Source organism: Meles meles, chromosome 8, assembly GCF_922984935.1.
Source record: "Meles meles chromosome 8, mMelMel3.1 paternal haplotype, whole genome shotgun sequence".
NCBI lineage: Eukaryota > Metazoa > Chordata > Mammalia > Carnivora > Mustelidae > Meles > Meles meles.
In genome coordinates this window covers 548,931-560,879 of record NC_060073.1, presented here as the reverse complement: position 1 = coordinate 560,879, position 11,949 = coordinate 548,931, and the positions used below count along the sequence as shown (strand labels likewise).

Sequence of the window (11,949 nt, the reverse complement as noted above, 5' to 3'; positions counted from 1 at the left end):
AGCAGACTTCTTGCTGAGCAGGGGGCCAGATGCAGGGCTCCACCCAAGGACCCTGGGATCATGACCCGAGCCAAAGGCAGAGGCTTCACCGACTGAGCCCCCCAGTCGCCCTTAATTAATTGGATTGAATTCAAATAAAATAAAATTTAAAAAACAAAAACAAAAACAATTGTATCCTCAAAAAACACTAAAATTTAAAAACAACTAGAAAGATAAATAAATTTGACCTAGACAAACTTGACCTGTTGTACATGGGGATCCCATCCCCCAAGTGCTTTGGATGGATGTCGAGTGCAGAGTATGGCCCGCACCAGGATGATCAGGGCCCCTACAGACTGAGTCCCTGGTGCTGCTGCCCGTGGGGAATGAAGGCGACTCTCCAGGCTGCCCTGGAAGTCCGGGGGTTCACCAGGGTGGCCACCAAGAGGGGAGCTGGGCGGTGCAGGCCGAGCCAGGGACTTAAGAAGGTCCTCCCTGACCTGCTCCAAGAACCCAGGGTCCCCGCCCTTCCTGCTCCTTAGGGACTGGGGCCTTGAAGGATGGCGCTGCCCCAGTGCAGGGAGACCTCTGCCCCTATTTCCACACCAGGGCTGAGCTGTTTTGGGTACACAGCCCTCCCTCCAGCCTCCTGGGAGTGTCTGCTCTGGAGCAGGAACACAAGAGCACTTCCAGGAACCCTGCCTCCCCTCCTCCCAGCCAGCGTGGACAAGAAGCCCTGAAGCCCTGGTGTTTGCTGCAGCCCTGGTGTTTGCTGCGTAATCATTCTGGCGGGTGCTATGCTCCCCTTCCCGTGGCGTCCTTTGACCACACACACGGCCCTTCACTTCAAGGTCTGCTCATGGACTCAGGGTCCTCCCCTCCAGGAAGCCCTATCCCCTCACCCCCTGCGTCCTTGGGCATCCACACCCCCACACCCCCCCCACACCCCCATCAACATTAGCCTCTTACAGCACGTGCTGCTGAGAACCTGGCAATGGTAGGGGCGCCTGGGTGGCTCAGTGGGTTAAAGCCTCTGCCTTTCGCTCAGGTCATGATCCCAGGGTCCTGGGATCGAGCCCCGCATCGGGCTCTCTGCTTGGCGGGGAGCCTGCTTCCTCCTCTCTCTCTCTCTGCCTACCTCTCTCCCTACTTGTGATCTCTATCTGTCAAAAAAATAAAATAAAAATTAAAAAAAAAAAAAGAACCTGGCAATGGTGCTCACTTCTCCCTCTGGGCCCATGTCCCACCCACCAGAGGGTCTTGGGGCTTCTTTTCCACATCCCACGCACACTCCTATGCCGCAGTCCCCCTACCCCAGGTTTTGGCTCCCCACCCAACCACCCCCCAGCTGTCCTTTGTGACACTCTGTGCTCTCCCCCTGCGGAACAGCTCACCAACAGCAGGTCCTTCCTCAGACCTGAGGCACACACCACATGCTGGCCCAAGGGCTCCACTGTGGGGAGCAGTGTCTCCTGAGTGGGCTGGCATTGCTGGGCAGAGGACCCAAGGCCCAGGACGGTGGCTGGATGGGCAGCGGGAGGAACTCTGCCCCCCATCCTGGCCAGAGCTCGGCAGCAGAGGCCCTAGCAGGCTTGCCCCGTAAGGACTTCATGGCCACGTGGCCAACGTCACTCCCTACAAGCCACTTCCACATCGACCCCGGCCACCAGATGGCTGGGTTACTGAGGACCTATGGGGCTGAGCCGCTCCAAGATTAAAGCAGAGCTTGAACACGAACTCGACCCACCCCTGCCCAGAAACCTCTAGATCCCGCAGGCCCTGCCACCACCCTCCTCTCCTCTCCCGCAACTGGGGAATGACGCCGCCAGTCCCAGGAGAACTGCTGGCCTCCACCTGCCACAGCCACCTTGGGGCAGTGGAGACCACCCAAGGCTGTTTTTAAAGTTTTCCAGTATGTCCCCCAAAAGCTTCACTCTGGGAAGGCCCTGGCTGTCCTCCATAGCCAGGACTGTGCCCCAGAAGGCTCTTGTCCCCTCCCAGGCACCCATTTCCGCAGGAGCCTCTCGTCCCCGCGAACTCCACCTCAGCAGGAGCAGCTCTGGTTCTCCTGCGACGAAGGCCCACCCACCGGCCTACACCACGGCCACACTCTCACAAAACGCTCACAAGCCACTCCACGGATACACAAAAAGGGTTTTATTTGCCAGCGGATGGGGGTTAACAGAAACCTAATCGAACAAGCCGAATCCCATGTCGTCATCTGACTCCTCCGACTCCTCCTTCTTCTCGTCTTTCTTTTCCTCGGCTGCGGACAGGAAGGGGGCAGTGAGCAAGGCCCACGGTGCAAGCCTGCAAGCCGCGGTCCCGGCCCCGACCCCACCCTATCCCCCACTCACCTGCGGCGGGGGCGGCGCCAGCAGCCGGAGCAGCAGATCCTGGGGAGGCAGAGACGGCGCCGGCCGCACCAGCAGGAACGCTGGCCAGCTTGCCAATCCCTACGGAAGTCAGGAAGGTCAGAGCAGAGCAGGTGCTCCGCCTGAAGGCCACTCGCAGTGTGACGTATGGAGGCCCATCGCCACGGGCCAGAGTGACCAGCTCCTCTGCTCTCCCACCTGTGCCAAACACACACCCCGGGCCCTTCGCGTTCCCTATGTGGAAACTCGGCTTCCGTGAATCCCTCCCAAAAAACTGAGCCACAGCACCCCACCATGGTCTCATCCGGGCAGGGACGGAGCCTGCGGGCGGGTCCAGGTCCTCATCAGGGAGCTCAGACAGGGCTGCGGGCAGAGCTGGCTTTGCCTCACTGAGCCCACAGGGACGCCGTCGGCCCCACGGTACAGCTTCCACACACTTCCCGTGGGCTCAGCCCTGTCACCAGGAAGCCATGTGCCCAGCACAGGGGGGCAGGGCCCGCGGCCACCCCGCGCAGCGGCCCCAGTCTGTGCTCCAAGCCCCTCCCCGAGAGCTGCGCCGCCACCACGGCTGTCCAGAAGCGCCCCCCGCGCAAGCCCACGGAAGCGGGCCGGCCCTGGGCGGGGCTTCTCGAGTGCTCTGGTCCACAAGCGAAACCCGGCGGGCCACGGGCTGGCCCGCGGGCATGAGGATGGACGCTGACAACGAAAGCCGGCCGCAGGCGATCTCACCCTGGGCGATGACGTCTTCGATGTTCTTCCCGTTCAGCTCGCCGATGACCTAGAGTGACCACAACAAGCGGCCGTCACCGCAGACCCACGTCCACGCCTTCTCCAGCCGGCGCAGGGCTGCCGCAGGGGCGCGCCTGAGAAGGCGCCCCAGAGCCCGCAGGCCTGCCCTGTCCGGCGCGCGGCTTCCCACCCGCACGTGGCTTCTCCGAAGACGCGCTGCAAGGGGGACCCGGGCACTCCTGCGACCCCCGAGGCAGGACAGCGGCGCAACTCGGCCTAAGCCCCGCTCGCGGAGGAAGTCCCGACGGGCGGCGCCCTAGCTCGCCCCGAAGCAGGCCGGACCCCGCCTCGGGACCCCGCGCGCACCTCCGGCTGCGCTTCCCCGGGTGAGCCCGCGGCGGGGACGCCGGAGCCGAGCGGCGCGGCTACCTTGTTGAGCCGGTCGTCATCCGCCTCGATGCCCACGCTGTCCAGGATCTTCTTGATGTCCTTGGCGCTGGGGGAGGCGTTGCCCCCGAGGGCGGCCAGCAGGTAGGAGGCGACGTAGCGCATCCTGACGCGGAAGCAGAGCACAGGCCGCCTTACCCGGAGGCCTCCCGCCCCGGCCCCGGCCCGGCCGCGCGCGCTCCGGCCGCCGCCTCCCGCCCAGCCCCGGCCGGCGCCCCCCCCCGCCTGCCTCCCGCGGTCCCCCACAGCCCCCCAGCGCCCCACAGGCCGGCCCGCGCCCCGGCCCCGCCGCCCACTGACTCGGCGGGGAGAAGCCTCACGCGTGCGACCTCGGCGGCGTCAGGGACGGAAAGGAAGACGCCGGCGTGGGGGGCGGGGGTAATCCAGTACCCAGAAGCCCCCGGGACACGCGCGCCGCGCCGAGCGGGCGCCTCCGAGTGACGTCACGCGGCGCCCAGGCCGCGGAGACTGGAGCCTTCGAGCCGCGCGGTCCGGCTGCCTCCGCCGGCGAACTCCAAGCCCCAGGATGCACTGCTGCCGGAAGTGCGGGCGCGCCGCCTGTGCGGGTGCACGTGGCCGGCCCTCCCGGCTGGCGGCTGGCGGGGACCCGCGGGGACCGTGCGCGGCGGTGAGGTGCGGAGCGGAGCGGCCCGGGCCCGACGGCTGCTCCCCGGCGGGGTCGCGTGGGCTCCGAACTGACCTCCGCGCCCGCGCGGGCGCCAGCGTGTGCCACACATCCACGCTCGGTGCCCGGGAGCCCGCGGCCGGCCCGGCCCTGCTGCTCCGCAACACGGTTCCAGAGCGAGGACACCCGAAAGTGGACAAACGAGGCCGACCCGGCCGACCGACCCCCGGAGGGAAGATGTGCGGCGAGCGCCCGGCAGAAGGGTGGGACGCCGAGGCCCCGCGGCGGCTGCAGATCGCGGCCCGTGGGGCGCCGTCACTAGCAGGGAAGCACCCGGGCGTCGTCGCTCTCGCCTCCGTGTAGTGGACGCGGCGCGGAGCGGCTCTGCGCAAGGTCTCACACGTGGGGCAGAGTGGAAACCCTCCTGGCAGGGCTGGGCTGCTGCGGTGCGCGGGAGGGCTGTGCTCGGGGTGCTGTAACGCGGCAGGTCAGCCCGCCGGGTGCTGCCCCGACGCAGCCTCCGCCTCCAGACTGCTTTCCCTCCTCCGAGGTGCGTCCGTCCCGCTGGAGAACTCCCTGTCCCCCCGCTGCAGCCCCGGCACCCCCAGCTTAATTTTTGTCTGGAGGAAAGGTGACTCCTCTGGTGGCCTCGCGTGGAAGCCTACATCCTTTGGGCTCTGACTTAACTCAGCACAACGTTCCCAAGGTTCCTTCACGCGGTGGCGTGTATCCGAATTCCCTTCCCTTTTAAAGCTGAGGGATATTCTTGAGATTGTTTCTCTTTTTAGAGATGGGGCGCCTGGGTGGCTCAGTCGGGGAGGCGTCTGCCTGCGGCTGGGGTCCTGGTCCCCGGTTCCAGGATCGAGTCCTGCGTCATGCTCCTCGCTCGGCGGGGTGGCTTCTCCATCTGCCTCTGCCTGCTGCTCCCCCTGGTTGTCCTGTCTCTCTCTCTGACGGATAAATAAATAAAATCCTTTTTAAAAAAAGTCTTCTGGCAGTAATTTAGAAACTGAATGTGACAGGAGCTGGGGAGAACGCAGGACTGGCAGAACCGCCCATCCTGGTGGGAGGGCTAGTGGCCGGGGCAGCTGGAGGAGAAGAGGGTGCCCGTGATTCATTTGGGGCGGAGTGGTGAGCACAGGTGGGACAGGCTCCCTGGAGAGACCTAGTTTGAGGTTCTTGGCCTTGGCCCTTTCCAGTTATGTGATCTCGGGCAAACTCTGACCTGTCAGAGCCTCCTCCTTCCCTGTGAGACGCAGACAAAGCTGGAAGGAGTCAATGTGTGGGGAAGCCCACTGCGGGGGCACTTGGGCCAAAGTGATTCTCAGGAAAGCAGGATCGCAGGAGCTGGGACCAGGTCTCCCGACAAGGCCCAGGAAGGCTTCCTGGAGAAGAATGCCCTTGAGGCCCGCTGGGGAAAGGCACACTCCGGGCCATTCAGCCCCTAAAGCCGACCTCCGTCCGGAGGTTGCACCAGCTCCCTTCAAAGTGGGGCCGGAACGCTCGGCTCCGGAGGAGGGCGGGCCCGAGGGCCGGGAATCTGAAAGGGCGGGTTTCGCAGCGCGCGACGCGGGCCTTCCCGGCGGGAGAGGGAGGCCGGACCCAGACAGACCAACAGGAAGCGGAGCGCGGCTGGGCTGGCGGGTGGCGGTTGGGGTCCGCGGCCGCGTCTCCAGGCCTGCGGGCAGGCGGAGGGCAGGCGGGCGAGGAGGGACTGAGCCCTTTCGCCTGCGGAACAAGGGGCGTCCTGACCGGGCCGGACCCCGAGTCCCGGTCCTCTCGGGAACGCGCCGACGGAAACCCGGCGCCCAGCGTCGAGCGCAGGTACGCGCGGGGCGCGGGCGGGCGGTGGGGACGGCGGGCTTGCGGGGTGCTCTCCCGGCCAGCACCGGCTCCCGAGCCTGGAATGTGCTGACCCCTGCCCTCATCAGCAGACCTAGGTGCGAACAGGAAGCGTGAGGGAACCCTCCTCCAGCGGCCAGGAAGTGGGGTCCCATCGCGAGGACCCCAGCCCCTGGGTGGCTCACACACCAGCTCTCCCCCCCGCCATTCACTTATCTGACACAGATGGACACGATCACCCCTTTCCTTGCCGGGGCCACTGCCCCCACGTGGTAGATAAGAGTCCTCCAGCTCTGGTCAAGGCTGGTGGGTGTGAAGGATGGCGATGGGGCGGGACCCCAAAGCTTATGCCCAGAGGGGGCGTGGAGGGGGTGGACAGCCAGAATGGCCTGACCGCTCCCTGGGTCTCTTCACATTTTCACAAGTGGGATGTGAAGCTTCCTTTCTCCCTCCTCCCTCCAGTCAGGTTCTCCAGGCTCCTCTGCACACAGGTCTTCCTGCCTGCCGTCCTCCCAGTCCTGGGGTTCTCATTCCCCAGCCCTATTTCAACTCTGATCTGTCCAGCTGAGGCTCTGGGCTCTGTGGACCAGCTGGCCTAGCTCCAGACTCCCCCCGCCCCAGCCAGAATCCCCATGGCCCTGAGTAGGAGGCGGGCCCGTTCCCCCCACTCCTCCCCCCCCCCCCCCCCGACTCCTCAGCCCCCCCAGGCCGTGCCTGAGCAGGCCTGTTTGGCAGGCTGGGACATGTCTGGCCCCCGAGGACAGCCTGTGGGCTATGGCTGCAGAGGCGGAGCGGCTGGAGCCCGAGGCAGCTGCTCCGGAAGGTGCTGCGGTAGAGGTTGCGGATGCTGTGGACCGCGAGCCTGGGGACCCCCATCTCGTGCTTGGGAACCGGTTGAACCTGCACCTGTACCCCCGGGGCTGCCACCGTCTGTTACATCTGTGTGCCCAGCGGGCCCCGCAGCTGCTGGAAGTGGAGTTCTTGCAACTGAGCGGCCACGAGGACTCTCGGCTGCTGGAGGCCACCCTGGCCCAGGTGCCAGCCAACCTGCAGCACCTTCGATCCCTGGTCCTCAGAGGTGAGCCCCACCCGGTCCCAGCCCTGTCCCAAACCTGTCCCAAACCTGCCCCCCCCCAACAAGGTGAACCTGGCTGAACCCTGGCTCCTGGAGGCTGCAGCCGCCCAGTGGGGTCTCCCAGCAGACCCCAGGGTGGGTACTCTCCCTGGGGAGGCCATGGGCGGTAGCTGTCAGCTGAAATGAGCCCACGGGATCTGCACCTGCGTCCCTGTGTCTGCCGGTGTCTGCATCTGTCCCTCTCCGACTGCGGTTGGGGTCAAGATCTGTGCCTCCAAGCTGAGCTGGAACCCGCAGTCCTGGCTCAGAGGGCCACTTCTGATTTCCCGCTTTCTAGGTGGACAACAGCAGGATGTGCTGGGGGCCTGCTCTCGGGGCTTCCTCACCACACTGCCCGCTGGCCTGAGTGGCTTGGCCTGCTTGGCCCACCTGGATCTGAGCTTCAACAGCCTGGAGACGCTGCCGGCCTGTGTCCCGCGGATGCGTGGCCTGAGCACCCTCCTGCTGTCTTACAATTGCCTCTCAGAGCTCCCGGATTCCCTTGGAGCCCTTCCCTCCCTCTCCTTTCTCTCTGTGAGCCACAACTGCCTGCAAACGCTGCCCCCAGCACTGGGATCCCTGTCTGCCCTGCAGCGCCTTGATCTCTCAGAGAACCTTCTAGACACCCTGCCCCCAGAGATTGGAGACCTGAGCAGCCTCACCGAGCTCAACCTGGCTTCCAACCGGCTGCAGGGCCTGCCGATCTCCCTTGGTAAGTCGGAGTCGTGCCCCTCCCGGCTCCCTGGGCCGGACGGGGAGTGCCCTTTAGCCGCTGCCTGGTTTTCACTCTTGTCCTCCATGGGGGCCCCTGCACACACCGGCTTGGCCCACCTTGGAGCCTTAGTCCTCCTTGGTGGCCCTTGTTTGGCATCCCTCCCTGGCCAGAGTGGGGAGTGGCCCCGAGGGTCCTCTGCCTCCCCTCAGCTGCCCGCTGCCCCCAGTGGGGCTGCGGTCCTTGCGGTTCCTTATTTTGCACAGCAATCTCCTGACCTTGGTGCCCTCCGGCCTGGCCCACCTCCCGCTGCTTGCCCGACTGGATCTGAGGGACAACCAGCTTCGGGACGTGCCCCCCGAGCTACTGGACGCCCCCTTTGTGCGCCTTCAGGGGAACCCCCTGGGCAAGGCTCTACCTGCCCCCCACAGTGCCCCAGGTAGGCCTGTTGCTGGGAAGGGTCAGCCCACAGACAGGCCAGGGCGCAGATAACCAGAGATCTCCTAACAGCTTTCCTGTCCTGCCCAGAGTCGCCTATGACCCGTGAAATGCCCAGACTGTTCCTGAACTCAGACTTGGACAGGTGTGTGCGGGGAGGAGGAGGGGGCAGGAGACGCACGTCTCTGCCTTGTTGCCCTGGGTGAGCACTGTGCTCGTGCCTCCGGGGTCTTCTGGAGTTTCCCCGGGCTGCCTGATGCAGCTACACCCCTTCTGTTGTCTGACTTGATGCCCACCTGTCACACAGCTTCCTGGTGACTCCCCAAGGCTGCTTGGTGACCCTGGCCTGTGGGGTCCGCCTGCGGTTTCCTGCTGGGGCCACCGCTGACCCTGTCAACATCCACTATCGACTCCGGCTGCCGGAGCCACGCCTTGTCCCCTTGGGTCCCCATGACGCCCTGCTCAGTGCTGTCCTGGAGCTGCGGCCCCACGGGGTGGCCTTCCAGCAGGCACGGCCAGGGCATTCGGGGAGGGGGGCGGAGCAGGCGGGCCCAGGCATGGGCCCCAGTGCTCACACCAGCCCGGCCTGGCAGGAGGTGGGCCTGTGGCTACTCTTCGTGCCCCCCCGGGCCCGGCGCTGCCGGGAGGTGGTGGTCAGGACCCTGAGTGATGACAGCTGGAGCGACCTGGAGACCCACCTGGAGGAAGAGGCACCCAAGGTGAAGCCCCCCAGGCCTCCCCGGGAAGGAGCCCTCAGCCCTCAGGAGCGCCCCCTCCATCTGCCCCGCCGGGTGGTTCCGCCCTGACCCTGACTGCCCTCTGACCCTGTTCCCTCTGACCCCACCCTCTGTGCCCAGCGGCTCTGGGCTCACTGCCAGGTGCTCCACTTCTCGTGGTTCCTCGTGGTTTCACGTCCCGTATCCAACACCTGCCTCGTGCCACCGGAGGGGACATTGCTGTGCTCCTCTGGACATCCTGGGGTCAAAGTCACATTCCCCCCTGGTGCCACCGATGAGCCTCGTCACGTCCGCATGCAGGTGTGGGCAGGGCGGCCACTGGGGGTGGTGGGTGGCACCTCAGCCCCACGGTGAGTGTCCCGGGCACCCCGCTTGCATCAGGTGGTGCATGTGGCCAGCAGAGAGCTTCGAGCCCTCCTCGAGGAGCCCGGGGCGGCGGCCAGCCCCCTCCTCTGCCTCTCCCAGCGCGGCGCTTCCAGCTTCCTCCAGCCTGTCACCGTGCAGCTGCCTCTGCCCCCCGGTGTCACAGGTGAGAGGTGGCCAGGGTGTGTGTGGGGGGGGGTCGCCTGGCTGAAGGCAAGGCCACGGGGTGGAGGGGGCCATGCTCCCAGCAGGGGAGCCCCTGCCCCGGCTGGTCCAGCCTGTGGCCCCCTTGAGTCCCCAGGCCTGAGTCTGGATCGTGCTTGTCTTCACCTGCTGTACTGGGCGCCTCCTGAAGCCGCCTGGGATGACATCACGGCCCAAGTGGCGCTGGAGATCACCCACCTGTACGCTCGCTTCCGGGTCACACACTTCTCGTGGTCAGTGCCTGGCCCCGCTTCCTCGGCCCGCCCCGCAGCGCGCCCCTGAGCCGCCGCGCTCATCCCGGGCCCTCGCAGGTACTGGCTCTGGCACGCCACCAAGAGCTGCGCGCGGGGCCTGGCTCGGAAGGCCTGGGAGCGCCTGCGGCTGCACCAGGTCAACCTCATCGCGCTGCAGCGGCGCCGCGACCCCGAGCAGGTCCTCCTCCAGTGTGTGCCCCGCCGCAGGGTAGGTGCGCGCCCGGGCTCTGGCAGGGCCGCGTCGGGGTGCAGGGGGGCCGCGTGGGGTTCAGGGCAGCGAGATCCTTCCAGCGGCTGCTCCACCCCCCGCCCCCCAGGTGGACGCCACCCTGCAGCGGCTGCTGGACCGGTACCGAGGCCCCGAGCCCTCTGACACAGTGGAGATGTTCGAAGGCGAAAGATTCTTTGCTGCCTTCGAGAAGGGTATCGACGTGGATGCTGGTATGCTCCCCCCGCCCAGAGGGGACGCTGGGGGCCGTTCTCCAGGCTCCCTACTGAGCCCCTCCACCCCCCAGATCGCCCGGACTGTGTGGAGGGCAGGATCTGCTTCGTGTTTTACTCACACCTGAAGAACTCGAAGGAGGTGTATGTGACCACCGCCCTGGATCGGCAGGCCCAGGCTGTGAGGGGCCAGGTGGGTCCGCGGCCGAGGGGGCCCCCGGCTGCCAGGCAGAGGCCAGAACACTGAACCCACGTCACCCCAACACTAGGTGTCCTTCTACCGGGGAGCAGTGCCCGAGGAGGTGCCCGAGGAGGCAGCGGCTGCCCGGCAGAGGAAGGGCGCAGACCCCCTGTGGATGGCCACTCTGCCCATCAAGCTGCCGGTGTGGCCTGGGGTGGGGGGCAGACCAGCACGGGTGAGGGAGGGCAGGGCCGGCACGGCAGCCCGGGGCTGGTCGGGGGGCAGAGGACAGGGCTCACCGCACCCCTTCCTCCTCACAGAGACTGCGGGGGTCCCAGAGGTCAGAGCAGGGCCTGGGGGCGAGCCTCTCCCTGGCTCCTCTGAACCTGGGTGATGCTGAGACTGGCTTCCTGACCCAGAGCAACCTGCTGAACGTGGCTGGGCGCCTGGGCACTGACTGGCCGGCTGTGGCCCTGCACCTGGGCATGCCCTACCGCGAGCTGCAGCGCATCCGACACGAGTTCCGGTGAGTCCCTTTAGGTATCCTGATGCTGGCTCTGGACTGGCCTCAGGCCTGGGTCCAGGCCTACGTGAGTCTGGTGAAGTTCTGTCCAGGGTGGGTGGGGACAGGGCAAACAGGCAGGAAAGGGAGGGTCCGGCCACAGCTCACCCAGGGAGCAGGCAGTCCCCCGAGGACGGTGAGCAGAGCCTTGGGTGTGACGGCTGGGCCTCTCCGGCACTGTTCTCCCTCTCCCTGCCAGGGACGACCTGGACGGCCAGATCCGTCATATGCTCTTCTCCTGGGCTGAGCGCCAGGCAGGGCAGCCCGGGGCCGTGGGTCTCCTAGTGCGGGCCTTGGAGCAGAGCGACCGGCTGGATATAGCCGAAGAGGTGAGGGCTATCTTGGAGCTCGGCCGCCAGAAGTACAAGGACAGCATCCAGCGCGCAAGCCTCGCCCCCAGGGACCTTGCCCCACCCGAGCCTTCGGCATCACCGTCCCCAGAGTCCGCCCGGGCCTAGACCGCACTGACTTGGGGCCGGCCCCTGATGTACCCTGGCCGACGGTCAGATGCCCCCATTTTCCACCTGCCCTGTGTGTGGGGACAGGGACCTCCCCGTGTGTAACAAGTGTGTACTGTTCTGGCGGCTTCTCAGAGTTCAGTTTATTTGTCGGGTGGAGGAGGGGGTGGAAGGCAAGGGGTGGCCTGAGATCAGAAGCCTGGGCCCTGCTGGGAGGGGACTTTGTGTAAAGACTTCACTACACACCCCCTCGGGCCCCCCCCCCTTGCTCCTGCCTCCTGCCACGTGCCCAGGAGGGGGAGGAGCTCCAGCTACAAAGTAACATCGGTGTAGCAGCCATGGATACAAAGTCACGGGTGCGCAGGGCCCGGCGTCACCCGAAGTGGTGGGCAGGTGCTCCGCCCGATCAGTCCCCGCCAAGCGCCCACCGTGCGGCCGGGGACCGCTCCTGCCCGAGGACACCCTCTTCCGAGCATTGCCTGCCACCC

The 11,949-nt window shown here is 66.2% G+C and overlaps 2 protein-coding genes and 1 non-coding gene across 9 annotated transcripts; 1 reads left to right on the top strand and 2 right to left on the bottom strand.

Annotated features, from left to right (window-relative positions):
* Window positions 1–2,121: 2,121 nt before the first annotated feature.
* Window positions 2,122–3,970, bottom strand: RPLP2 (ribosomal protein lateral stalk subunit P2). Of its 2 annotated transcripts, none has more exons than XM_046016898.1 (5): window positions 3,831–3,970; window positions 3,513–3,636; window positions 3,084–3,132; window positions 2,337–2,435; window positions 2,122–2,245 (listed from the first exon to the last, which is right to left on the bottom strand). In XM_046016898.1, the coding sequence occupies exons 2-5, from the start codon at window positions 3,633–3,635 to the stop codon at window positions 2,169–2,171; spliced, it is 348 nt and encodes a 115-aa protein (XP_045872854.1). In that variant the 5' UTR covers window position 3,636; window positions 3,831–3,970; the 3' UTR covers window positions 2,122–2,168. The 2 variants fall into 2 exon arrangements, with proteins under 2 accessions (XP_045872854.1, XP_045872852.1); XM_046016896.1 differs by having other exon boundaries at window positions 3,851–3,869.
* On the bottom strand, window positions 2,921–3,051 carry LOC123950200. Its single transcript, XR_006820190.1, has one exon. It is a non-coding gene; the product is annotated as a small nucleolar RNA SNORA52 (small nucleolar RNA).
* A 1,326-nt stretch (window positions 3,971–5,296) lies between the features above and the next one.
* Window positions 5,297–11,583, top strand: PIDD1 (p53-induced death domain protein 1). Of its 6 annotated transcripts, none has more exons than XM_046016894.1 (16): window positions 5,297–5,979; window positions 6,733–7,075; window positions 7,410–7,823; window positions 8,053–8,262; window positions 8,334–8,463; window positions 8,569–8,770; window positions 8,855–8,980; window positions 9,119–9,298; window positions 9,380–9,527; window positions 9,663–9,798; window positions 9,877–10,027; window positions 10,137–10,260; window positions 10,335–10,453; window positions 10,530–10,676; window positions 10,861–10,967; window positions 11,203–11,583. In XM_046016894.1, exons 1-16 carry the CDS (start codon window positions 5,434–5,436, stop codon window positions 11,459–11,461), a joined length of 3,342 nt encoding a protein of 1,113 aa, XP_045872850.1. In that variant the 5' UTR covers window positions 5,297–5,433; the 3' UTR covers window positions 11,462–11,583. The 6 variants fall into 6 exon arrangements, with proteins under 6 accessions (XP_045872850.1, XP_045872847.1, XP_045872846.1 ...); XM_046016891.1 differs by having other exon boundaries at window positions 5,299–5,979; window positions 8,352–8,463; window positions 10,762–10,967; XM_046016890.1 differs by having other exon boundaries at window positions 5,299–5,979; window positions 10,762–10,967.
* Window positions 11,584–11,949: the final 366 nt, after the last annotated feature.

Coding starts and splice junctions, on each gene's coding strand:
- RPLP2 (XM_046016898.1), bottom strand. CDS start 3,635: ATGCGCTACGTCGCCTCCTACCTGCTGGCCGCCCTCGGGGGCAACGCC. Junction 2,436..3,083: donor CGAAGACGTCATCGCCCAGG/GTGAGATCGCCT, acceptor TGACTTCCGTAG/GGATTGGCAAGCTGGCCAGC. Junction 2,246..2,336: donor TGGCGCCGCCCCCGCCGCAG/GTGAGTGGGGGA, acceptor TCCTGTCCGCAG/CCGAGGAAAAGAAAGACGAG.
- PIDD1 (XM_046016890.1), top strand. CDS start 5,434: ATGTGTGGGGAAGCCCACTGCGGGGGCACTTGGGCCAAAGTGATTCTC. Junction 7,076..7,409: donor TCGATCCCTGGTCCTCAGAG/GTGAGCCCCACC, acceptor CCCGCTTTCTAG/GTGGACAACAGCAGGATGTG. Junction 8,464..8,568: donor TCTCTGCCTTGTTGCCCTGG/GTGAGCACTGTG, acceptor CCTGTCACACAG/CTTCCTGGTGACTCCCCAAG.